Source organism: Myotis myotis, unplaced genomic scaffold (genome assembly GCF_014108235.1).
Source record: "Myotis myotis isolate mMyoMyo1 unplaced genomic scaffold, mMyoMyo1.p scaffold_m19_p_17, whole genome shotgun sequence".
In the NCBI taxonomy this organism is placed as follows: Eukaryota; Metazoa; Chordata; class Mammalia; order Chiroptera; family Vespertilionidae; genus Myotis; species Myotis myotis.
Window position 1 is genome coordinate 9,610,421 of NW_023416321.1, and position 25,669 is coordinate 9,636,089.

Below are 25,669 nucleotides of genomic sequence, written 5' to 3' on the forward strand. Positions count from 1 at the left end.
AGCCAGCATTGCAATGGGGATGACCAGGGCTCCGAGGCTACTGCAAAAGTAGCCTCCGGAATGAGGCCCAGAAATCAGGATTTAAAAAAGATTCCCAGGTGATTCTAATGTGCAGCCAAGGTTGAGAACCACTGGCCTAGAGCAGCGGTTCTCAACCTGTGGGTCGCGACCCCTTTGGCGGTCGAACGACCCTTTCACAGGGGTCGCCTAAGACCATCCTGCCTATCAGATATTTACATGATGATTCATAACAGTAGCAACATGACAGTGATGAAGTAGCAACGAAAATAATTTTATGGTTGGGTCACCACATGAGGAACTGTATTAAAGGGCCAGAAGGTTGAGAACCACTGGCCTAGAGGGACTAGAAGCAGCACACGCAGGCTGTGAGGATTAAGGGAAAGAGACAACGTCCACCTTTTAGCCCAGGTGAGCAGGCAGCTGTGGGCCTTTGCTGAGCTGGAGCGTGTGTTTAAGTGAATGGTCTCAGGCCAAAGTTTGGGACAGTCTTTATTGAGCTTGGAATGTAGTTCACCTTGGTGAGAGGCAGACTGTGGAAATGAGCAGCGACAGTGGCGGACGCCCAGGTCCGGGCCGTATCGGGGATCCTGCTCGCCTGCAAGCAGTTCTCAGGCACACGCACGCACACGCACGCACACCCTCACACACTCACTCACACCGGATGGCTGGGAGCAGGGCGCCCTGCCTGCTCAGCCTGCTCCTGCCCCTTGGAGAGGCCTCGTCTGGCTGGGGTGGGGGGAGTCCTGAAGGAAACCACTTGAGACCAGGGCGGGAGGAGCTGGGAGCGGCAGGTGTTTTGCAGTCTGGGAGAAGGGGATCCAGGAGGATGAGAGAGATGGCGAAGGACCGAGCAAGGGGAGCCCGCGGGGCCAGGGCACGGGAGATGCTGGCGAGGGGCTTGGGAGGGACGGGGTGGAAGAAGATGTCAGGTGTGTCCCCTCCTTCACTCACCCCAACCACACAGCTGGGGCCAGAGCCCTGGGCATAGAAAGCCTGGGGAGCACCCAGGGGTCCCCTGTGGCCTAGGAAGGCACTGAAACAGGGGAAAGATCCTGGAGAGCCTAGAGTCTCCCCCAAGCCCCCCAGCAGGGAAGAAAGGGGGTGACAGAGCAAGAAGCGTCTTACATGCCGGTTATGGGGGCAACGAGCCTGGGGAAGCACGAATCCTGTTCTCACCCAAACACGGGATGGGCGACGGGCAGCCCCTCTGGCCGGCAGAGGGGAGCGGGCCAGAGCCGGGGGAGTGGGGGTGTGGGCGGGGAGCCTGGCCTCGCCCGTGTGTCCGTGGTGGGAATGGAGGCGGGAGGGAGGAGGATGAGCCTCCCGCCCCCAGGGCCGGGGCTACCAGAGCACAGCCCCGTCGAGGTTCCCGTAGCCCGGCTCGGCCCGCAGCCGCCAGTACGTGTTGTTCGTCACCCACCACTCCTTTCCGCTGCCATCTGTCTGCCGCCTGGGGGAAGAGAGCCAGGGAACGGGAAGAGTGAGCGTCCAGGATGAAGGCTGGCTGGAGACGCTGCCTCTCAAAGCGGGAAGGGGCCAGAGGGGCGGACAGGGGAGCCTTGACCGCAGGGCGAGGGCCCAGGACCTGAAGAAGCGAGCCTGGTGGACGATATTGTTCTCCTCCATCACCCTGCGTCTGTCTCGCTGAAGCTGCTCGATCCTTCTCTTCTGGGCCTCGGCGGCCTGGATGTTCCCCTCCTCCAGGTACCTGAGCGTCCAGACCGCCGTCAGTGGAACGGTCCCTCCGGGCCCCCAAACCCGAGGCCCTGAGGCAGCGGAGGGAAGGGACGCAGCCCCAGCTCTCCTCGGAGACCCACGTGGGGCAGCGAGGAGCCTGCCTGGCACTGACCTCTGGTCGGGCCGGAGCCGAGTGTCGGTGGAAGGCAGTGACCGTTTCAGCTCTGCCGTCAGCTCATTCAGCTCCAAGGCAAACTGGGTGAAGCCGAAGTTTCGCTCATGGTCTGGGGGCATGGAGTCTGGGGGGAAGGCAGGGGCTGGGGCAGGTGGACTTCCATAGCTGCCCTCACCCTGCCCAGTCCTCCCCCATCGCCCCACTTACTGGGTTTCCAGATGCACTGACCACCAGGCAGGGGTCCCCGGTACAGCCCCTCGTTCCACTTCCCGAAGAGCCGGTGGAGGACGCGGCCGCTCCGGCTGAACACGGCGCCCTGCACCTCGTGGATGTTGGAGCTCCAGTACTTGGCCTGGGTGGGGTGGGGTGAGGGCAGGTGGCTTAGGGAGGTGTTCCCTCCGCTTCCCCCAGCGTGAGCCGCGGGGGGCGGGGGGCGGCCCGGAGGGGCAGGGGCACGTGCCCACCTTGCAGAAGGTGATCTTGCAGTGACAGGAGCTGTCCTTCGTGTTCCGGATGAGGACCTCCCCATAGTGCTCGATCCAGCGCTGGCCACTCAGGATGTTGTGAATGCAGGACGTCACCTTGTTCCACTCAAAGTGGTCCCCAAACCTGAGGGAGACGGAGCACGGGAGGGCAGCGGGCCGGCCCCAAGCCGGCGCCCCGGCTCTTTGCGGGCAGGTCACATGGGTCTGTGCAAGAAACCCTGGGGTCCTGGCTCTGACTCTGCCGTGAAGGGTGACTTACTTACAAAGCAGAGCGGCCTTCCCAGAAAATATTCAACTAACACATCTCCACTCATTAAGCTCCTGTGCCTAAGTCAAGCATGTCAAAGTCGTGGTTGGTGGGCCGCAAAACAAGGCATGCGCCCTCCCTCCCCCCCCCAGCCGTGAGTTTGACATGCTTGGTCATAGAGATTTAAAAAAAAGACACGGGCTGTGCCCTTGATGCCAGGGACGGTGGTGGCTCTGTTCTATTACCCTGTTTACCCCCCACTTCTATCAGTTATTCATTACTCTTACTTTATTTAAATATATGTTATTTCAGAGAGGAAGGGAGAGGGAGAGATAGAAACAGACCAAGCCCGCAACCAGGACATGTGCCCGACCGGGAATCAGACCGTGACTTCCTGCCAGGCTACTCTTACTTTATAGAAGAGGGAGCTCGAGGCTCAGAGGCGTCACATCCTGTTTGCCACTTGCATAACGATTAAGTGAGAACCAGGACTCTCAGCCAGGACTTCTGACCCCGAAGCCCAGGCTCTCCCTCCCACTCTGACACTGGCCTCTGGCTGACTCCTGGCTGCGGGCCCCACCTGTAAAATGAGCTGGATGAGGATGTTTCAAATGTGGTTTGTGACCAGTTCTGAGCTCATTTAGGTGTGTGTGTGTGTGTGTGTGTGTGTTCTGCATTTCTTACTGTGAGTCATGGTAAAAAAAGTGTGAAAGCCACTGCATCAGATGACGGCGATGAGCCCTCCCAGCTCTCCCAAGCTCAACTGCCTCCCCTTTCTCTGTTGGAAACTGCTGCAAATACAGGGGCAAAACGCACAGTCACCGGCCCACCCCAGGCAGCTTCAGGCCAGACCTTTCCATCCAGCGGGCGGAGGATGGCCTGTGGCTGGGCCTGTGGCTGGGCCTGGCTGCCCAGCGCTGGGAACACTCACCTGGGCAGACTCACGTTCACTGTCCCCACAGGCACAATCTCCAGGGATTTCCCCCAGAACTTGTTCTTCCATTTCATGTCTGGAGTTGGGTTGGGAAGGGAGAGGGACAGCAATGAGAAGACCAGTGTCCCAGCCCCTCCCCCATCTGCCCTGCACCCTCCCCCCCAGGTCCATCCTCCCATGCCCCCTCCTCACCTTGCCAGAAAACGAAGTTCTCAGACTCTGCATGGCACGCCGAGATGGGGGGGTGGTGGGAGACCTTGGGGAGCAAGGAGTTCTCTTGAGGCTGCCCTTGAGGCCCCCAAAAGTCCCTTGCCCCCCACCTCCCAATCCCCTGTGAACCAGAAGATCAGTCAGTTCCAGGTCTCTTTCCCTGTGATCCTTGGCCACCACCCAAATTCCATTATTTTTTCTTCATCCACGAGGCCCCTACGTTCTCCCTTCTCCTTCGCTCCCCGCTGGAGTCCTCTCACCACCCTGTCTATGGTGCCCTCCAGAACCCCTGCTGAGGCCTATAAAGTTCTTCCGCAGGGACAGGTGGGGACCCCACGGTGCCCTGCTGACAGCCAACCCTCCCAGGAGGACCCCCCCTCCCCTTATCCCCAACGCTGATGTCATCCTGCAGCCTCCACACTACCTGGAGAACCCTGACCTGTGCCCACACCTGGACCCTTGGACTCCGGTATCCCCAGCCTGCTGTCCTGCCTCTCTGCCCATCCCTGTCACCTGGAGCTCCTGCCAAGACTCCCGGCCGCTCTGCTCTGTCGTGGCCTGTCAGCCAGGGCTTCCCCTCCTTCCCACGCAGCTGCGACTCCCCCACCACTCCCAGGCCGCTCACCTGACCACCTGCGGCCACTCGCCACAATCCCAGCACCTGCAGACCCCTCGGTGCAGCCCGGCTCCCTGCTCTCCAGACCCCCACCCCTGTGTGTCACACAGCAATGCTGAGCAACCTCAAATCCTACAGCGCGTCTGCACCGGGGGCCTCAGCATCACCCCGTCCTCTGAGGGCCTCCACCCAAGCCTCCCCTTCAAGCCACATTCACCCCATAATCAGAGGGAGAACACAGCAGGCGACTCCTTCCACCAATTTACGGGCTCCCACCCCGACCCTCTGCCAGGCCAGGGCCCCTCTCCTCACGCTGCCCCCCACTCCGCCCATCGCCCCTCCCTCTGCACGGCAGTCTTTCCCTCTGTATCTCTCTTTTTCTCCAAATAGAAATATGTCCTATTTCTCCCACCTGAGGCAAGAGTAACCCTGGCCTCTCTAGTCAGGCGCATCTTGGCCCGCGCCGGCGGAAAGCGAGCGCAGGCCGCAGCTCCCCGCGGAGGGCCGAGGCGGGGGTCACTTTCCGCCGTACGCACGGTTGGGCTGTGGGAGCTCGTCACCATGTTTTCAAAAACACTTAAAATCTAAACAAACACACAAAATTGCCTCAACCCGTTATCTCCCGCTCTGGCTGCCACCGTCTTTCCTTCCTCTTTTCCCTCACGGTAAAATGTTTCTGAAATAAGCCTGCACTTCTCTCTCCCTTTTACTTCCACTTCACACTCACTGTAACCCAGCCGCACCCCCAACCTGTGTCTGAGATCTCCCTCACCAGGAAGCTAATGACACCCCCTAAGTCCCGTGGCCACCCCCTGCACCTCAGGGCTCCTCCCCCCTTCCCCCAACACTCCTCCCAGACCCTTTCTGGTAGCAGTCGGGGACTTCGCCTGCCATCTAAGGGGTGACTTTTCTGAGGACCTCCAAGCCCAGATGCCCCAGGGCCTACGGGACGTCTCCCCTTGGAAGTCAAGCCCCGTGGACAGGAGTCTCCCTAATTCAGTTACCTCACTCCCATTCGCTCCATCTCGCTAACTGGCAACGCCACAACGCCACACACACACACACCAAATGCCCCAATCCGAATTCCAGCCCAGACCCCCTCAGACTTCTCCCTCTCATCAGCCGCCTTCCCTGTTCCCCATTCGTAAGAACATCCTGTTGACCGCTGAGTCCTGTCAAGGGCAAGACATAAATAGCTCTTAACCCCCCCACCCCGGCCACCCAATCCAGCTGCCGCGGCCTAAGTGCAGGTCCTCATCAGCTCCAGGGAAAGGGCCGAAATGCCCTCCTAATGGCTGCTCTGACCGTACGCCTCTGCCTGGATGCTCTTGACAAAGTGTAATTCTGAGCACGTCATTCTACCACTTAAAACCCTCCCCATAGCCTTCAGGACTTAGACACAGCCAAGCCCTCCTAACCTTCACCACCCACAGGGCTCCTTGGGTCTGGCCCGCCTTGTCTCCCAGCCCCGTCCCTAACGCCTCCTAAACGTGCTCCATCCGTTTCTCTACTGTCTGGCAAATCCCGTCCTACCCACTCCCATGTACTCCTGGTGAACTCCAGTTCATCCTTCCAGACGTAGCTCAAGATCACCCCCTAGAGTCAGGGTGGGGAACCTTTTTTCTGCCAAAGGCCGTTTGGATATTTCTAACATCACTCGCTTAATATAATTCACTTAATATAAATTATGTTGCTATGAAAAAAGCTCCTAGATTTATTGAATTTCAAGTCCCACCTGTGGTTGCCTTGGCAGGGCCAGACCAAATGATTTTGCGGGCCTTTTACCTCCCGCGGGCCGGACGTTCCCCACCCCTGCCCTAGAGCCTGCCTTCCCAGGCAGGGGTGCCGAGTAACCTCCTGTGAGCTCCCACGATCCCCGCTCTAGAGTGTGGCACAGTAGCCCCTTGTTTCAGTCCGTCTCCCACACTCAGTGGGGGCTCCTTCGGGTAGAGCCCTCTGTACCGCCATCACGTGGCCCAGTGGCTGGCACCGAGCCCACTGCCCCTGCCCTCTCCCAGGCCCTGGCCCCTCTGAAGCTCAGGTGCTTCCCTGCCCCGACCCCCGTGAGGACAGCCCCCTTCTCCCGGGGCGCACACCTGCTCACTGATGAAGCGGAAGCCTCGGTCAGGCCGCTCACACTCGTAGGTCTCCCCCAGGACGGGGTTGAAGGGCTTGCAGCCTGCTCGGTGGTACGTGGAGGAGTAGGCAGAGACGGCAAAGGCGGCGATGTACACCTGCAGGGGGAAGGGCGGGGAGAACGCCACTGGGTGGTGGGATCGGAGCAAGGGCTGGGTCCTGGGGTGGAGCTTCGGCAGCAAGAGGACAGCGCAGCCAGGGTTTCTGGGAGGCAGGGGCCCGCGGGGTGGGGAAGAGGCAGCCTGGCGGGGCCAGGGGCCGGTGGGGGCCGGTACCATGCGCTCGCAGGGGTCGGCGATGCGGCTGGCCTGGTCCAGGAGGCTGCTGTACTCGAGCTCCTCGCAGAGCCGCTGCAGAGTGTTGAGCGGCTCATTGAGCTGCACGGGCATCGACACCTTGGACAGGTCCTTGCCGATGTTGTTACGCAGAATGTTCCACAGGCTCACGTCAACCCCGGGCCCACTGGCCGCCGGCAGGCAGCGGCGACGGGGTGGCCCCAGAGCTCTCCCTGGAACACACACCCCTGGGGCCCATCCCAGCCATGTCACTCTGGCACCCAGACAGGGCAGGCCCACAGCCCGGCCCCCAGCCCACTGCCTCCCACCCCAAGTCCCAGCCTGGACTCACTAGAGGGGCAGGGCGGCTGGGAATCTAATTCTTTTTTTAAAATTTTTTAATGTATTTTTATTGATTTCAGAGAGGAAGGGAGAGGATAATAGAAACATCAATGATGAGAATCATCAATCAGCCGCCACCCGCACGCTCCCCCACCAGGGATCGAGCCCACAATCCAGGCATGCGCCCCCGACCAGAACCAAACCTGGGACCCCTCTGTCCGCAGGTCGACGCAGGATCTAATTCTTGACATGCTCTGGGGGGACCCTGTACCCCAGAAACCCTTTCTGAGTCCCCACCCCTGCCTTCTGTTCCTTTCATAAACATAGAAACTGATGTCAGGATGTAGACTATTCAGCCCCTTTTACAGATGAGGACACAGGCTCCAGCAAGTCCAAAGCCTCACTGCTGAGAAGCGGCAACGTGGGGTCTTCTCCGTCTCTACAGGCCCCACCTGACCCTTTTCAGAAAACTAGAATGGAGACTCGCCCAGACCAGAGCCTGTCCCACCTCTGGAGCCACTCCTGGAACATTCCAGAGCTTACGGCTTAGCCTTCCTCGCCTCCTGGGTCACCTCTGGAGTCAGCACCCAAAGACACCAGTCACCACAAGGGACTGCCTCCCCAAGGGGCCTGGGCTGTGGCCACCTCCGCCCCTCCCTGCCCAGACACCTGGCAGGCACCTTTCTGATAGCGCTCAGCTCCCCTGAGGTCCAGCACCTCCTCGGACAGGCTGGTGGTGATCTCACTGACGCTCGATTCCTCCTCCTCTGAGCCCTGGGCCGGGACAGATGACAGGCCGGGCAGACTGGGCCTCCCCCGGGCAGCTGGGCAGTGCCCAGGGCCTGGCAAGACTCTGCCCAGCTAGCCCTTTGGTGGGAAGGGGAAGAGAATATATTTGGGGAGGTCTGAGCCCTAAGACACTGCCCGAAGGCCTGGCATACCTGAGGGAGGGCCTGGCCATATGAGCAGGCGGGAGGTTGGGGGTTGGGGGGGGCGGGGAGAAACTCAGGGACTTGGCAAGACACAAAGGGAATGGAAACTGGGATCACTAAGATTCGAGGGTGTAGGGTGGGGGGTCAAGGGAGCCCCGGGTCTGAAATAGGATCACAAGAAGATGGCTGGGGTGGAGCTGAGGCAGCAATTTCAGGGGAACCCAATGGGGATAAAGTGCGTCAAACTGGACAAAGGTCCCAGCAGAGATCTGTGATCAGGGCCACTCAAACCCAGCAGGGCTGTCCGTGTTCTCAGAATAGCAGAAAGGACTGGGACTCCGTAGGCTCTAGTGTCTCTGCATCCCACCCCTATACCCGCGGCCCCCAGCTCTGCCTGCCAGCTTCCCGCCTCCCTCACCTCATTCTCAGAAGAGCTGGCAGAGAGAAGCACCTCGCAGGCATCGAAGAACTCCGTGTGGGAATCCGCGAGGGACAGGACGCTGCTCTGGGACAGCTGGGGCGTCAGCTCTCGCCCCTTCATGTACAGAGCTTCTTGCTGTGGGAGCGGGACGGAGGTCAGCCAGGCCGGGAGAGGCAGGCAGGGCCCCCCAGCCTGCCAGCTCCCCTCGGAGGGAAGCATAACCGGGACTGAGCAGGAGAAGACGGGGCGAGCGTAGTGGAGTGAACCCCAGCCTGGGGGTAAGGAGACACGGGTCCCAGAATAACCGTTCACACTTCCTGGGCACCGGCTCTGAGCCCGGCTCCAGGCCTTTGTGTGTATGAACTCCATCAGTCCTGACACGCACCCTCTGAGGTTAAGTGTCCTTATTGCCCCCACTTTGCAGACTATAACACTGAGGCTCGGGGTCACAAAGTTGGCAGGCGGAGGAGCCAAATTCAAACCCAAGGAGACCCCGGAGTCTTTGCTCGGAACGCCTAACTCCCAGCTCACTGGTCCACAAGGGGGAGAGCGTGGGCCCCTCAGTGGGACTCTTGGAGCCTCCGTTTCTTCACCTATGCCTTGAGGGAAGGAATCACCGCCTCACAGGCCTCTGAGTTAAATGAAAGCATTCTGCGCACTGTTAAGTAATGGCCAAGAGGCGGCTGCTGCCAATGTTTTACGTGAAAGGGCGGGAGCTAGGATTTCTGGGCCGTGGCAGGTCTGAAATCCACCCGTGCCTTCATCCTGCTAGAACAGAGGGCCCAGGAGAAACGGTCCCCATCGGCCACCCGGCTCCTACCTCCTCGGGGTTGAGGGAGCTAAAGGAGTCCGCCGTGGTGTCCGAGGAGATGGACAGTGAATGGAGGCGCCTCGGGCCAGCAGAGGCCTCAGAGATCTGCAGGGAGAGGGTGAGGAGACAGGGTCCCAGGAGGATGCGGCCTCTGCCTCGTGCCCTCCAGGCCCAGATCTGTGACCACCCCAGGCCTGCAGACCTCAGGCTCGAGCCCCCTCCCCCCACCGGCCACCCTGTCCCCAAGCCTCACCCCCATTCTGGACAGCTCGGAGCCCTGGTGCAGATCCCTCAGGTGGTCCCGTTCAGCGGTGAGGGCGGCCAGGACACTGCTGAGGGAGCTGTGCACTGAGGGCAGGGGCAGGCCGTCAGAGCCTCCTCCTCGCCCCCTGCTCCCACCACCCTCCAGCGCACACTCACCCTTTTGGGCCAGGGCCCAGAAACTGCGCTGCAGGTGGGCATAGTCTGGGGGTGGCAGCCCCCGGGGTCCTGAGTGGTCCCGGGACTCCAGGTACCGAGATAGGTTGGGAACAGAGCCATGGAGACGACCCACCTGTGGGGGAAGGAGAGGGGTTGAGGGGGGCGGCGTCCTTCGGGCGTCCCACCCGGGGAACTGGGGTCTACACCCCCCTCACCCGCCCGATGGTGTCGTCCTTGGCGAAGCTCTGTGTGCACCACATGCGGCTGGTCCGTTTGCCCTTCTTGGGTCTCTCCGTCGTCACCGAGGCCTAGCAAGTCAACGTGAGGGAGGTTTCCCTCTCAGGGTGGGGAGGGGGGCAGCAGCCATCAGAGCCGGGAGAGAGGCAGGGGGCCATGGAGGAGGGCACAGGGAAAGCGACCTCCCAGAGAAAGGAGCCCGACCCCCTGGCAGACAGGAGGAAGGGTCGCTCCAAAGGGACAGAGCGACAGCCCCGAGGCAGCTGGTCATAGGAAGAGAGTAAGGGGGCCGGTGCCTGCCTCTCTGAAAACAGCAGTGACCTAAGGGGGCTGGGGACCTGTCCCGGGAAGTGATGGGATGGACGCAGCAAGCAGGCGAGAGCCTCCCCACCCCCCGCCCAGCAGGAGCCTGCACCCTCTTTCCCCTGGACCTCACCTGGTGCGTGGGGATCACAGGGGCCGAGGGGATGCGGTGCAGGGACTCCAGGCTCTGGAGGAGTCGGTGTAGTTCCTGCAGCTTCCCCTGACACTCCGAGAGCTCTGCGGGAAGAATGAATGAGGAAGTCCTCCCGACACTGGCCAGGTACCCCAGAGTCTGTCCCCCAGCTTTCCTTCCTCTTCCTCCGGCAGCCAGGGAAATCCTGAGAGTCTTCCTCCCCCTGACCCGGAATCGTGAGCCCACAGAAGCTCCCAGTTCCCACCCTTGGTCTGGCCCCACCCTGGATTCCCCGGGAAAGCGGCACCCAATCCCCACAGTCGCCACATCACACCCTCCCTCTGCTGCCTCACGCTCTCTCCGGCCTCATTGGTTTGCACTCCCCTCTCCCGGGCCAACCTCACAGCCCCCCTCCAGGCACCCGATTCTAGAGCCTCACTCCCTGCACTCCTCCTCCCTGCACTGGCGCCTGCATCTTCTCTCGCATGAGGCCTGGCCCTGTGTCCCGCCTGCCCATGAGCCAGGAGCCCCACCACCCTCTGTAGGACTGGGACTCCCCGGACAGGGCCTGAGGAGACCGTCAGCTTGGAGGCACAGGCTGTCTCCCCCATCAGACTGGGCTCCCTGAGGCACAAGGATAACGTTTTAACATTTCTCCTTCTTGTGGCTGCTGATGCCATGTAAACATGACAGTGTGGGCCCCTCACCGTGAGAGCAGCGGTCTAGGCCATCACTGCCCCTCAACCAGGAGGACACCTTCTCCCGAGGTCCAACCCCAGGCAGAGCTGAGGCACTAATCACTGTGGGAAGCTGGGCACCAGGAACCTGTGGGGTGAGTCAAGGGTCAGGAAGGATGGTGCCCACCGCCCTGGGTCTCACTGTTCCCTGAAGCCGCCACCTCTGAATCCCCGCGGCTCCTGCCCCAGGGCCCACCTTACCTTCCGGTGAGAGTTGCTGGGCAGCGGGCCGCGGGGCATGTCCATGCGCTGGGCCAGGCGATGGGCACGCAGCTGGGCTACCCAGCTCTGGAACAGGTCCTGGGATTTGATCTGCAGACGTGATGGGAGGGGGAGGGACACATGAAAGGAGGAGTGCTTTCCAGGGCAGGAAGTTGGGGCTCTGGTCCCCAGGCAAGCAGGCTCTCTCGCTTTATGTCCAGCTTCTGCAAAGGCCCCCGGCAGGAGATGGAACCCAGCTTCCCCAGTGTCCGAGCTCTGAGTTCTGTTTGTTCATCTAACAACCAGCAGGGGCGGTTTGCCATTGGCTATTGGACACGATGGGAGCTCCCTTCTTATCAAACTCAGGGACGGACCCTCAGCCCCTGTCCCCCTCTCCTGGGGGCCCCAGTGCCTCTGCCAGGCTGGGGACCAAGCCACCGACGGGCTCCCAGGCATGTCACCTTGAGGTGGTAGATGTTGTCTTCGGTGTCAAGGTCAATGCGCTGGGCCTTTTTGTTGATGGACATAACAGACAGTCGGACATCGATGGAGCCATGCAGCTTCCCCTTGGTGATCTGGGGGAGGGGGGGATTGTGGGGGGAAGGGGATGTTTTTAGACCCCTGGGCCACAGAGCCATCATGTCCCTGAGGCCACTTGAGACCAAGCAGCAGGTTCACCCTCATAACCAAGTCACAGTACCAGCAGGGACCTCTCTGTCGTTCTTCTGTGCACAGAACTCACAAGTCACATTCTGAGCTCCAGGGAGTCACAGGGCAGGGAAAACTACCCGCCCCCTCTCGGGGGTCCGCAAGACTGAGGAATAGAGGGCCCAGGCTGCTTGGCCTTCAGCTCCTTCTTCCCAGCACCAGGACAGGACAAGGAGGAGGAGGATCAAGCTCCCCTTCTTGGGTACTTTTGTGCCAGGCCCTGTCCCGAGGGCCCTCACCACGATGACAATGACCTTACACATGGGTGATCGCACTCTCCCCGTCTTAGAGAGGAGGGAGCTAAGGCCCAGGGAAGACACCTGCTCAAGACCCCACACCCAGGAATAGGGGGGCCTGGGACTCGGGCCCTGCTCTGGGGGGTTTCAGAAGCCCCCTGCCTGCCCAGGGCATTTTGGGACCCGATTCCTCCATCACCCCCAGCCAGGCCCTGACTCACGTCTTGCCGAGTGGTCGCATAGCGAAGGATCCCGTCCTCGAGCACGAAGTATCTCTGTGACGTCACCCAGGGGGAACAGGACCCAGGTGACCAAGAGGAAGGGTGTGGGGAGAGAGCAACTGCACACATGGATCTTTCTTCCCCTTCTTCACACACACACACACACACACACACACACACACACACACACGCACGCACACGCACGCACGCACGCATGCACACAGCATACCCAGCCGCCTCCAGCATCCCCCATGCTGCCCTGACTTTGGCCCTGCCCTTGCCCTGGAACCTACCTTGTGCCAGCCCTTCAGAGGCCACTTCCTCTTCTTGAGCAGGTGGCCCTCCTGCCTGTCGGGCATGACACCCTCTGCGCCTCGCCGGCCCCGAGGCTCCTCCACCACCTCCCACAGCTCAGAGGCCTGCAGTCCAGGACAGAGTCGGGGTGGGGGAAGGGGTGCTGGTGAGGGCCCTCTGGGCCAAATAAAGCCCACCCCCTGCCTGCCTCCCGTCCTCAGACCTGCTGGGCGCTGCTGGACTTTGCGGACTGAGTGCTCTCGGACAGCGAGGGGGGACCCCGCTCTTGGAAGTCCATGGAGAAGGAGCGGCCACTCCCTGCTGAGGACTCAGAGCCGGGGGGAAGGGGAAGGATGTCGCCTTGTCCTGAGGGGGCCCTTGAAGCAAGAGAGAGAGAGAGAGACTCATTAGCTGCGTGCCTGCTAGCGCCTGCTCCACCGCCAACCTGTCCTGCACCCACTAGGACCACACTTCACCAGCACCTCTTCTGCTCCCGTCCCACCTCTCCTGGTCGGTCCCCCCCCCACCGCGGGTGGGTCTCCCTGCCTCCACCTTCCCGCAGCCACTGAGATAGTGCAGGGAGGCAGGCAGTGCCCAGAGAAAACCAGGAACAGTCCACCCAGCCCCACCCTGAGCACACATTCCTGGGCTCCAGGAAACACTGGGCGCTTTCTCTGAAGGCTTCCTTGGGAGGATAGGAGTGAGTGGAGGAAGAGGATCCGAAAAAGGCCAGAGGAGTTCAGAGCCTAGACAAGCAAGATCTCAGCCAGCTCCTCCTCCTTCAGGACCCCGCACCGCCACCACCATGGCCGGGAGACTCCTCTACCATGACCTCCTCCCCCAACCCCTTCACCCCAGTTCCCCACTAACTGGTCCCCATATCCTCTAGTTCTTGGGCTCCCATTTTCTGCATGGGGAAACTGAGGCCCGAGACAGCCCAATTGTTCCCTGTGCCTCCTCCCCTCCAACAGCCCCCTTGGATGCCCACCTCAGAAGCTCAGTGTCCCCCAAAGCCTCTCCATCCCCTATCACCCCAGTCCTTGGGGGTCCTGACAAGTACCACCCACCCAGAGAGCAGGGGACCGAGCGGATGGAGATGAGGAGGAAGTGGGGGGCGGAGAAGAGCTGGCCAAGAGCATGTCAAGGCCCGCACAGGTCCCCGCAGCGGTGCCCACTGGCGCCCTTGGCACCAGCTCAGGCCACCCTGGCTGCACCGGGAGATCAATAATGCATGAGGCTCTGTGTGTGAGACGGGGGAGGGGACTGGAGGGGCAAGGTTGGCCCGAGGCTGGGGAAACAGCTCAGATCTTCTGTGAGCCTGTAAGCACCTGAGGAGTTGAGGCAACAGGGAACGGGGACAGGTAGGGCAAGGGTGGCCGGGGCAGGGGTGACTGGGGCAGGGGTGACCGGGAGGTGGGGGCAGAGGGGCGCATGCTGCCAGAGGCTGACCTGGGGAGAAATTCCCGCATTCAGCCATTGAAAGTTCCCAAACTCTCCCAGTGTTTGGGTGTCCCTGTGCCCTTTCCCTGGCCCCGTGGGATCCTGGCCCCGCACTGCTGGCGGCCGGAGGGGGAGGCTCTGTCATTAGAGGGTGTGGGGTCGAGGTGAGTCAGGTGAGTGTGCCCCGTCTCCACCTCCGTTCCAGTCCCCTTCTCCGAAGGGGCAGACCGGCCAGCTGCAGGTGGGAGGCAGGTCAGCTGACTCGGCCCCTTACCGCAGGGTCCATGGGCGCCAGTGCTCCTTGGCCCGCACGCAGCTCTGCCTCTGAGTCACCGTCTCCAAGTCGCCCGCTCCCTCCTCATGGAGCCAAGTGGCACCGGCTGCTGCAGGAACCAGGAAGGAAGGAGACAGAGGAGCCTCCCCTCTCGCCGGATCTCCCCACCTTCCCCTCCCCCGCTCTTCCTCCCGCCAAGCTCTGGGCAGCTGCTCAGCTCTGCCCCCCTGCTCCCGGGAGGACTCAGGGCTGAGTGACTCCCCAGAGCTGAGGAGGCCTGGGCGCAGGGGCAGGGACCCCACTGGGCACAGCTCCAAGGGATTACAGAGGACTGGGGAGCTGCTGGCCTAACGCCAGTGGTGGGAAAGGGTTTACTCAGACGCACGTTGGCCTTGACCCGTTAGTACCCACGTCCATTTTTTTAATTATTATTATTAACTCCTGCCTCTCGTTTTACATCTGAAAATAGATTGCAAAGTTTGGAGCCAGCAAAGGTATCGGGTTGATGGGGAGGGAGGGATGCCCCTTTTGGACAGTGCCAAGAGCACAGTCAGCAGGGCAGTCAAGGCTCAAAGGAGCCAGCGGATGGCCCCCCAGAGGCTGCCACTGGCGCCATGGGGTGGGGGACTCCGAGCACCTCTGCAGCGAGACAAAGCCCGCAGCCTGCTGTCCCTGCACCAGGAGCAGGGCAGGGGCGGGGACCAGCTGGCCGTTAAGGTCTGGCTGGAGCCCACTTGAGTCCCCTCCCTTCTGAGCACCCCTGCCCTGCTGGAGTGCTCAAATCTAATTAAAAATCAGCTCTTGAGAAAGGTCTCAACTCCACTGAAATGAATGTGAAACTGACTGACAGCTCTAAGTGCAGCAAAGCCTCTTTCTGGAAAGTGGGTTTTTATTGGTGGGGCCCCGGGCTCCGCCAGCAGGTCAAGGATGCAATGTGGGGAGAAATGCTTTAGGCCACTTCCCCCGCCCACCTGGTGCCCACAGGGCCTTGGCTGACCCCTCATGGTGTTACACCTCTCAGAAGCCTGCTCCCCACGCCATTCAGAACCTCAGCACAGCTCCCCGCCCCAGGAGGGCGCCGTTGCACCTGTGGTTCTGGGAGTCGGGGCAGCACTGTGCAGACCAGCTCTGGCACCCGTGAGCCTCAAGGGCCTTTTAACGCATTTCACACTGATTGAGCATCCTGGGTGTCCGGGCAGAGCTGGGCTCAGGGCAGTTGGTCCCAGACCAGGCCACAGAGAGGCTGCGGCAGAGCGCCGCTGCCAGCGTGGTGCCCGCCCAGGCCCCGGGGAGCCGGGCGCAGCTCCAAGTCCAGGAGGAATGCTCAACGGCCACTCTCCCCGCGCACCCTGCGTCCACCCAGCGCATGCGCCAAGGGCAAGGGCCGGCTTCTCTCCTTCATTAGGCACTTTTGTTCCCCAGGACTTGGATGACACCTTCTACTTAAGAGCCCCCAAATCCCCTCATCTTTGCAGAATGCTGGCTGCCCCCCAGCTCCTTTGCTCAGAACCACCTGAGACATGGTAGCTGCTGGGCAGAGCTGGTGGCTGCCTCCCAAGGACAAGCCTGTGGGGATGCCTCTTGTGGGTGTGGGGACAGGGAAGTGACAGGCGTGGACACAGGAGAGGAAGGGTTTTCTAGGAAGGGAAGTGAGAGTCAGAGATGAGCCTGAGGATAAGTGGACAGGAAGGTAAGTTTGTAAACAGCAAAACAGACTAAGTAAAATACATTTATTTTTGTCATAAAGCAGTGTTCCCAGCCTTTCCACAACACGGCACACCCGCGGATGGAGAATTCACATCCAAGCCCACCCGGGACCTCACTGAGGAAGCTCTAGAATCCAGAGCACGTCTCAGAGCAGAGAGCCTGGTTCAAGTCCTGTTCTGCCACTTAGCAGCCGCATGACCTTGGGCAGGCGCTGTAACTTCTCTGCCCCAGAATACAAGAACTAACACCTAGGAAGGGTTAGCATGCAGCCTGGCAGCAGGCTCTCCACAGAACCCATTCTTAGAACAATTACTCAGCTGAGCTACTCTGACAGCGAGGGTCAGGCTGGGGAGGCTTGTCCAAGGGACAGTGAACAGGAGGCAGAGGGCAGTATTCTCATCTGCTCAGCCGCTCTGCCTTGAACCTGGAGCTGACACTCTGCTCTTGTCAGGTCACAGGTTGGAGAAACGAAGGGCAAAGACGGAGACTAAAAGCCTACGTTCCGAAATGAAATCCTTCATCGGAGGAGGTCGTCGTCGGTAGAAGCCAGGGAACACACGCCATCCCACCCCGAGTTCACCCACATTCCCAAGGACAGCACGGCCAGTGCGCAGGTGTGTTTACGGGCGGGCGGCTATGAGTCCGGAACAGAGTCGGGGGGACCGGGCTGCCCAGTGGCTGGCTTCACAGAGTCCCCCTCGTGCTGCTGTCTGACGTACTGATCCAACAAAGCCGTCAGGTGGAGGGGCTGGTGCTGAAGCAGGGCGTGGGTCTGGGCCATGAGGAGGGTGAGCCCTCCTACCAGCTCCCCCTGCACCAGGGCCAGGCTGGGAAGCTTGGAGTAGTTGATGAAGCCCTGCCTGCTGAGGATGGTGTCATCAATGCAGCCACCTGGAAAAACACAGGGTCAGGGGGCTCCTCACAATGCCTTTCCTCTCTGAAACATGCCAACCCTAGGAATTGCTCTCCATTTCCCTTCTCCACCTCCCACCTGGCTCCCACTTGTGCCCCACCCCACTCACACTGTGTTTGGGACGGATCCCCTCGCCTCCTTCCTAACTCTTCTCTAGAAAATCCTTACATAAATCATCCACCTGGCCCGACCCCCACTAAGTCACTGTTCCCTAAACTTTCTTGAAGAACCATGGAGTATGTGTGTGTGTGTTGGGGGGGGGGAGGTTTATAAACTGATTCCTGCCCCTTCCCACAGAGACCTATGAAATCAGTATCCTATATAGAAACAGTACCTCTAGGGATTCTTAGTACCAGGGGAGTCTGGGAAACGTTGCTGCCTGTTCCTCAGCACCCTATACTTGGGCTATTTGTTTTAATTACCTTTGTGGGTTTTAGCACCTAGTAAAGACTCAAGGCGTCTGAACTTCCTCCCCCAGTAGAGTCCTCTCTGCCTTTCCTAACCTTCCCCCATGCATAGCGATGCAGGCAGTGAGCCAACACAGGTGTTAGAAGACACAGGCAGCCCTCCACAAACGGTGCTGCTGAGGCCCCATCTGTGAGAGGATGTCTTCTCCAAAGATGTCCACGGTCTCACACACTCAGGCCTAGCAGCTGGCACTAGGCGGCTGCAGCACCCGCTCCCTTCACCCCACCCCCACAGGCAGGGGAGCCTGCTCACCTAACAGTGGCAGGAAGGGCACACCCTTCAAGATTCGCACCATCTCCTTGACTTTGGGCTCTTTGCTGACCAGCAGCAGGTTGTGCCCCACAAAAAGGGGCAGCAGGTTTCGGTACTTGGAATCCTCCAGGAAGGGCTTCAGGATCTGGAACAGCAGGAAAGAAGGGTTCATTGGGGACGAGCGGGAGGAAGAGCTGCCCAGCTTGGTCACAGGCCACATCAGTTAAGGGTGAACCAGAGGGTCTCCTCAGCCCCTAATCGCAGTGTAGGCCCCAGAAGAGAGAGCTGCTAGTGGAGGGGAGGAGTCGGAAGTGCCCTCTGGGGAGAGATGCTGGGTCTGTGTGGGCAGGGGAAGGGGAGCACGGGCAGGGTCCATGGGTAGGCAGCTCCCTACCTGGTTAGGGAAGGCCTTAACCAAGATATCGTGTTTCCGCAGCCGGTGTTGCATAAACAGCTTGTCCTCCGCACCCATAGGCACATTCTGGCAGATGGCTATCATCCGGTTGTTTTGGAAAACTGCTGCTACCTCCCGACGGAGGAGCCGGACGAGACCTGTCTCCTAAAATCAGGAAGGGACAGCCAAGGGGACATAAGCTGCTTCTTCTCTGTCCCCCTCGGCTCCCGCAGGGATGGGTGCTGGGCTTCCCACGAGGCCCAAATGCGGGGAAAGATCAGGTACAGGCAGGATAGTTGGGCCCCTGACTCCCAGAGACATGCTCCACCTCCCATTCTATCCTTTCATTTTCATCAGAGGATTGGTCAATAGAGCAGTGTTTTTCCAACCTGAGAACTGATTCCCCCGATCTGGTCAGCAGTCTGACCCAGTCAACGTTATCTGACCTAGAAGTCATGTTGCTGTTTGCAGAATTCCATGAAAATATTAATACATGTAAGGCAAAATAATGGAAGATTCACTACTATGCTAAATCTAGATTCTAGATCGGCCCTGCAGAATACAGCAGCCACTAGTCCAGTGATGGCGAACCTTTTGAGCTTGGCGTGTCAGCATTTTGAAAAACCCTAACTTAACTCTGGTGCCATGTCACATCTAGAAATTTTTTGATATCTGCAACCATAGTAAAACAAAGACTTATATTTTTGATATTTATTTTATATATTTAAATGCCATTGAACAAAGAAAAATCAACCAAAAAAATGAGTTCGCGTGTCACCTCTGACACGTGTGTCATAGGTTCGCCATCACTGCACTAGTCAAATGTGGCTTTTTCTATTTAAATTAATTAAAATTAAATACAATTAAAAATTCAGATCCTCACTCACACTGACCTCACTTCAAGGGCACGAGAGTCAAACTCACCCACTGGTCTTTCTGTTCTTTTTAATAACAGAAAACCTCTCTCATTCTTCTAGGAAAACATGAAAGCTTCAAGTCCTTCAAGACAGGACAGAGATGCTCTCCCCAACTACCCCGCCGCCACCACACACCTGGACAGCATGGAGCGGGGAATGAGGGAAGTTCAGGAGACCCGTCCAATCCACAGAGGCCAAGGGGCCAAAGCCAAATCAAGTGGCCATTTCACTTTAAAGCATCCGGGCCATGGGCCAACGCGAGGAAGTAATGGTGTGGATGACTGTGTCTTGGAACCCCACGTCGCTATGGTCGCGGATGTAAGACCACTTTCACCTCCACACCACCGCCAAGTGACATGCCCAGTCGCCTTACCTCCTGGATGCGCTTGGGAGGAGGCGTCAGGCACCGCGGATTGACCGCGGGTTTCGGGGGGATATACTTAGTCACAGCCATCAGTTTCTGCCGCTCAAAGTGCATCACGCGCCAGTGGCGGGTCACAGCCTTGGAGCCATGGCGGACCGTCTGGAGGGTGGGCAGCCGGCCTGGAAGGGGAAGCAGCAGTGCAGTGAGATGCTGCCTCTTGGAGGCCTTAGTCTGCTCTGGGTGGAGAAAGGGGCCACCCTCGGGGCAGAGAGGACCATGGCTCCCAGAGCTGAACCTAGCGCCAAAGTGGGATGAAGAATTTCCCGCTAGAAATCCTGAATCCCCAAACCTTCCCTCCTAATGGCGGACCTCAGTTCAGTTGCTTGATCCTTGGAGGCTCCCATTTCTCCAGCACTTAGTTATTATTTTCCAGCACTTTTTTATGCACAGATGGGGGGAGGGGGAGAGATGAGAACCAAAGAGAAAGTATTTTGAGCACCAACCAACATCAGCAGCACTTCTTAGAAATACCAGTCCTCAGGCCCCATTTTAGACCTACTGCATCTGTGGAGCCCGCAATGTCTGCAGAAGCCCTCCAGGTGATGCGTGCTGAAGGGTGAAGGCCACTGCTCTGAAGGCCTTCTCCCATGATTTCAAGAAAGAGATGGGGAAAGTTACACTGCTCTCAGAGCTCCCCCAAACAAGTCTCCATTCCCTCTGCTCGTCCTGTTTGCAGGCATCGCCCGAGAGCACCCCTCAGAAGACAAGGGAACTACTCGAAAGTACTGAACCCAAGTGACCCCTTCATCCCCAATAAAAGAATTCAGGCTAGAGCTCCCCCTATCAGCCCTTCCCAAGGCTGGGATGAGATCTCAGGGAAAGGTTCAACCAGAAGGTCGCTCTAACAGTCAGAGGGCACGGAGAGCTCTTGGGGTGAGAGGTGGTGTTACCAGGGACCACAAATCTAACCATCAAGAGCACAGGCTCTGGACCCAGATGCAACCAGATTTTAATCTTTCTTCTGCCACTCGAGCTGTGACCTTGACCAGTCACTTGGCTGGTCTAAACTTGACTGGTTTCATCGTAGGTAAAGAGGGGATGAGAATGCTTTTTCATCGGGTGCTTTACGATTTAAATAACACATGCAAAGTACTTATCACTGTGCCAAGGCCTATAGAGTGTGCTCAAAGTCATTTATTAAATACCTACGGCATGCCTAAGAATGTCAGGCATTATGACACCTGTTGCTTAGGGTGGTTCTGTAAAGTCTAATAGAGAGACAAATAAATAAAAACTACAGGGCCAAAGAGAGGGTGCAAGGTACAGACTTAACAGGGGAAGCCTGCTTTGCAGAGGATGGTAAGGGCAGGCTTAAGGAAGTGGCATTTAGGCTGAGATCTTAAAGAGACGTAATGCCAAGGTTGGGACCGGGGCTGGTCAGCAGGAAACCGGAAGCGAGCAAAACCTAGGTGATGGATCACGGGAACCCAAAGAATGCAATCAATGCTGTGGCCTGGCTGCCGCTGTCGCTGTCTGCGGTCATTACTGGAATCTGGAGCCGCCGGGAATTGGACTGGGGAAGGAGGCGGGCGACCCGGCTGGGGGGTCCCCGGGAGCTGCCTGCAGTCAGAGGTTACGGGGGGGACCAGTGGCAGAGGAGGGGAGACGGGGATCTGAGAGCACCGGCCCTAACACGCCGTGAGGGCCTGGGCCGCTCCTTACCCGCCTGGGGCATGAGGCCGCCTCGCAGAATCCCAGCCACGGCCGCAGCCATTGCCTTCGGAGGAACGGACGGGAGCCGAGTGAAACGAAAAGAGCGAAGGATTGTGGGATACCTGGGGCCGGAAGCCGTGGGAGGATCCGCCGGCTGGAGCAGTAATCCGCATGCGCCGCGAGCCCTCCCCCCTCTCCCCCCCGCCACGCTCGACCTGGCGTCGGTCTCCTAGCAACAGCGCTAAACGGCTGAACCGCTGTCTGCATCCGCACGCGCTTACCTCCCAGAGATCTCGGCCAGTAAAACCCCTTTACACCCCGCAAACTCCAGACCCTCCACTTCGATTTACTTTTGTCTTCTGTCCCACTTCAGTAATTTGTCCTGAATCAACCCCTTTCCCTTGTCCCCCAAGTCTCTGAGCTTCTCTCTCTCCATACCACCCTGGATCTCGCCATCCCCGAGGGCTATCCAAACTCTGCTCTCCGTTCCAGTCCGCCCCAGGCCAGCAGCCTTTAGATCATGCCTGGAGGTGAGTCGGGAGATGGGTGGCAGGTAGAACAGTTGGATAACAGTAGGGTCAGGCCTCCGAGAATAAGGAATTGCAACAATTGAACCGATCTTTTCACAGCTCAGCTTGCCGAGAGTCCAGAGAAAGGGGAAGTGTGCATTACTGAAGCCCTTATCACTAAGCGGAACTTGACCTTCCCCGAGGATGAGGATCTGTCAGAGAAGATGTGAGTGCAGGGAGAGAGAAGGGTGCTGGAATAGTATTGAAATCCCAGGGATGACCAGTCCCTTGAGCTGTACTGACTTGTCAGCTAATCTCTGTCCCTCTTACTCCACACATTCAATCAGTGGTAATGTCCAATTGATTTCCTCTCCTTCAGAATCATTCTATTTCTTTCCCACTCAACTGCCTTAGGTAAAGCTGTCATCACCTCTCAAACTCTTAATTAGTCTCCCATGACCCCAGTCCAAGCTCCCCCTACTGTTGCCAAAGTGATCCTTTTAAATGAGAATTCTGATCAGTCCCTCCATGATATAATCTTCCAAAATAAAATCTAAACACCTTAGCATGAATTGACCTCTGCTGCCCATCCAGCCTTCTTTCTTGCCACTCTCTACAGGTGTGCAATTCCTCGAAGACCCCATGTTCTCACACCTCAGTGCCTTACTGCTAAGAGTGGTCTGGTGCTGGGGAGAGAGGAAGGGGGCAGCCGCACTCACATCACCTGGGCGCTTGTTAGAAATGAAAAATCTCCGCCCCACCCCAGGCCTACTGAATGAGAATCTGCATTTTTAACAAGATCCCCAGGGGATTCACGGGCACATTCAAGTTTGAGAAAGGCTGAATAAGCACATACTATTCCTTCTGTTTGAAATGCTTTCTCCTCACCCCCGTCTCAACTTCTTGGCTAATTCCTGCTCATATGTCACTTAGCCATCCACTCCTCCTTAAAAATCTATTCCCCGCCCCCCCATCTTCCCTGCTTAGAGAGCACAGAAGTGTCTCTCTGTTACACCACCCCACTGACTGTTCTCCCAGGTTCCACACGATTGCTGAACTACAGACTGTCCGCCTGGACCGGGAGGGGATCACCACTATCAAGAATCTAGAGGGCCTCCAGAACCTTCACAGCCTCTATCTGCAAGCGGTAACTTCTTGCCCCCTCTCCTTCCTCTCCACTTGCTTCCTGTGGACCAAGTCTGTTTAATCTGAAAGGAGCCAACCAGGTCGCCTTGCCCACTCCCTGGAGTTCAGGCAGGCAGACCTTCATTGAAACCGTTCCCAGATGAAGCAGTCTCCTGGATGGAAAGACCAGTCCTCCCAAAAGAGATCTTGAGTGTGTTCTTGAATCCGGTTTTTTTTTTTGTTTTTTTTGTTTTTTTTGTCAGACACTTCTCCTGCTCTAGTTCCTCTCGGTGTCTACCCTAAACCTCTCATGTTATATAGCTCAAGCTCTTTTTCTGTTTTGAAGAAGAGGAAGGAGCCAAGAAGATTCCTCTGTGTCCTTCAGAAACTTGAAGGCTGGGGGGGTGGGGGGAGGTTGACTTTCAGCCTCACCCAGATTGAATATATCCAGCTCCCTGAACCTTGCCCCACAGAAACCATGCCAATCAAAGTAATATGTGTTCATTGCTCTCTTCATATATGCAAGCCCCCACCAAGACTCTTTCCATTTCCCCGAGTCCCCCTGGTTTCCTTCTCTGATTTCCAGGTCACTCTTTGGTTGTGGGGTGAGCAGGGTATACGTTAATCAATTTTAGCCAGCCCCAAATTTACACCCTGAACCATCCACCTGGAGAAAGCAAGTCATCCCAAGGTTGTGAAAGACAGCTCAGTGACGGGGTCATCAGCGTTCCCAGTTGCCAGATCTCCAGTTGCAAGAGTCAACATGGTCCTGGGGTTGTGTCCCTTTAAAGGGTCCCTCACCCAGCTGACCTCAGGTTGGTTCCCCACCTTGGTTTCTTCCTGCAGAATAAGATCCAGCGAATTGAGAACCTGGCCTGTGTCCCCTCCTTACGGTATGGGGTGCCAGGGCTCAGGTGGGGGTGGGGTGGGGAACAAAGAAGGGGGGGGTGAAGGGGAGGAAACCTGGGAACATCCCCAAAGAACTGGCTCAGATCTCTCCAAGCCTGGCTTCTTGTCAGCTGAGGACCCAGCAAGCCTAGCTGTTTCCCTCACCCCAAAAGGCCACGTGTCCCCACTTGTCATCCGGCTGCCTAGCCTGGGGCCGGAGCACCTCAGGCCCTCTTCCTCTCCTGCAGCTGTTCTGTAATTCAGCTCTTTCTCTGAACCCCTCCCTTCCCCTGCAGCTTCCTGTCTCTGGCAGGAAACCAAATCCGGCAGGTGGAGAACCTCCGTGACCTCCCATACCTCCAGTTTCTGGACCTTTCGGAGAACTTGATAGCAAAACTGGAGCTGGGTAGGATGCCCTCACCCTGGCTCATGAAATAAGTCCCGTGCGGGGATGAAATAAGTCCTACGCGGGCCCCTCCCTCCTCCCTGCCCCATCTCCCTGTGCCTGCATTAACTGCACACCCTCCAGGGGTCCGGCTGTGCAGAGAGGCAGTGGCTTTGGGCTGGAAGGTGGGTATGAGAACCTCATTCCCCCACTCTGGTTCGAGCAGATGAATTCCCCCAGAGCCTTCTCATCCTCAACCTGATTGGGAACAGCTGCACCAACCAGGATGGCTACAGGTGAGGGGAACTGAAGGTGAGAAGAAAGGGGTGATGGCTGAGCTCCCCCTACTAACTCCATGTGGGCTCCCGCTCAGCCTGCACATCTGGAGTCTGGCCCATGGTCCCTTCTCCTCCCCCGCCCCAGCTCAAGTCGGCCCCCTTTTCCCTTTCACCCCCATCACTCCACAGAAAACCAGCCCTTAGCAACCTGGGGACTTCCTGCTCCTGAGCCACCATCCTACCCGGTGTGGGTGCTGTTCCTCTGTGCGCAGTGTCCCAGGCTCCACACGCAGGGGCGCCCTCCAGCGTAGCCTCTGCCTGCTGCCCTGCAGGAAGCTGGTGACAGGAGCCCTGCCCCTGCTCATGGACCTGGACAGGCAGCCCGTGTCGGAGCGCTGGAACTCGGATGAGGAGGACAAAGCCTCGGATGAAGAATTCCCAGAGCTGAGTGGCCCGTTCCGTGCAGAGCGAGGTGACCCTGCTTCCCAAGGCTTGCAGCCTCCCCAGAGCTCACCCCTGCCCTGGGGGGTCTTGGGAAAGTAGCCCCAGGCCCAGCTCAGCATCTGGGCCAGAGGACAGTACAGCCAGGGCCAGATGTCAGCCTGGGCACACAGGTGACACCCCCCCCCCCCCCCCGCCCCCAGTCTCAGGCTCCTCCCGGTTGGGAATGGCAGTTTGCTCAGATCAGCCAGAGACCAGCTCCCTCAGCCCGGGGCCTCCTGCTGAGCCCGGGCTCCATCCGACACCCCGTCCTGGCCCTCACAGGCTTCCTCCAGGAGCTGGAGCAGGACATGGGCAGGCACAAGGCGCACAGGCAGCAGGCAGCCCAGGCGGAGCACCAGCTGAGGCTAGAGACCCAGCCGGTCCTCACGGAGCTGCCCCAGCTGCCGGGGAGGCCCATGGCTGGGGACTGCCCCTCCGCTGCCGCCCCCCGGCAGGGGAAGGAGCCACCCCCGGAGCCTGCCTCCTTGCCACAAGCCTCCTCTGCCACCAAGAAGCTGTGCCCCCTGGCTTCCAGGGGCCCCCAAAGCACCGTGCAGGCAAGGAGGGGGGTCAGAGCAGCTGCAGCCCCCAAGGCCGCCCTGGCTGGGGCCCCCAGCACAACCATGACCAGGAGAATCAAGAAGTGAAGTACAGCCCTGGGCTGTCAGCGAAGCCATGGGAAGGAGGGCTGGGCAAGAACAAGGGGAGACCCCCTCCCAGAGACCCCCTGTGGCGGGAGCCTGTCCCAATAAAGTGTCTCCAGGCCCTGAATGTGTTCACGTCACTG

At 58.7% G+C, this 25,669-nt stretch overlaps 3 protein-coding genes across 5 annotated transcripts; 1 reads left to right on the forward strand and 2 right to left on the reverse strand.

The window, feature by feature from the left end:
• Positions 1 to 447: 447 nt before the first annotated feature.
• On the reverse strand, positions 448 to 14,655 carry OSBPL7 (oxysterol binding protein like 7). Of its 3 annotated transcripts, XM_036341776.1 has the most exons (23): positions 14,487 to 14,655; positions 12,996 to 13,149; positions 12,772 to 12,897; positions 12,479 to 12,532; positions 11,775 to 11,888; positions 11,314 to 11,424; positions 11,083 to 11,200; positions 10,376 to 10,479; positions 9,918 to 10,010; positions 9,703 to 9,835; positions 9,536 to 9,630; positions 9,292 to 9,387; positions 8,469 to 8,606; positions 7,799 to 7,892; positions 6,777 to 7,024; positions 6,462 to 6,599; positions 3,732 to 3,795; positions 3,537 to 3,615; positions 2,338 to 2,482; positions 2,081 to 2,225; positions 1,871 to 1,997; positions 1,607 to 1,729; positions 453 to 1,471 (listed from the first exon to the last, which is right to left on the reverse strand). In XM_036341776.1, the coding sequence occupies exons 2-23, from the start codon at positions 13,068 to 13,070 to the stop codon at positions 1,363 to 1,365; spliced, it is 2,529 nt and encodes an 842-aa protein (XP_036197669.1). In that variant the 5' UTR covers positions 13,071 to 13,149; positions 14,487 to 14,655; the 3' UTR covers positions 453 to 1,362. The 3 variants fall into 3 exon arrangements, with proteins under 3 accessions (XP_036197670.1, XP_036197668.1, XP_036197669.1); XM_036341775.1 differs by having other exon boundaries at positions 452 to 1,471; positions 9,536 to 9,835; XM_036341777.1 differs by lacking the exon at positions 1,607 to 1,729 and having other exon boundaries at positions 448 to 1,471; positions 9,536 to 9,835.
• A 1,547-nt stretch (positions 14,656 to 16,202) lies between these two features.
• MRPL10 (mitochondrial ribosomal protein L10) lies at positions 16,203 to 21,324 on the reverse strand. Its single transcript, XM_036341635.1, has 5 exons — positions 21,224 to 21,324; positions 19,511 to 19,680; positions 18,221 to 18,385; positions 17,827 to 17,971; positions 16,203 to 17,084 (listed from the first exon to the last, which is right to left on the reverse strand). Exons 1-5 carry the CDS (start codon positions 21,273 to 21,275, stop codon positions 16,828 to 16,830), a joined length of 789 nt encoding a protein of 262 aa, XP_036197528.1. The 5' UTR covers positions 21,276 to 21,324; the 3' UTR covers positions 16,203 to 16,827.
• A 76-nt stretch (positions 21,325 to 21,400) lies between these two features.
• LRRC46 (leucine rich repeat containing 46) lies at positions 21,401 to 25,653 on the forward strand. Its single transcript, XM_036341634.1, has 8 exons — positions 21,401 to 21,744; positions 21,844 to 21,949; positions 22,762 to 22,870; positions 23,695 to 23,741; positions 24,033 to 24,142; positions 24,348 to 24,417; positions 24,732 to 24,871; positions 25,165 to 25,653. The coding sequence occupies exons 1-8, from the start codon at positions 21,735 to 21,737 to the stop codon at positions 25,527 to 25,529; spliced, it is 957 nt and encodes a 318-aa protein (XP_036197527.1). The 5' UTR covers positions 21,401 to 21,734; the 3' UTR covers positions 25,530 to 25,653.
• The last annotated feature ends 16 nt before the right edge of the window (positions 25,654 to 25,669 follow it).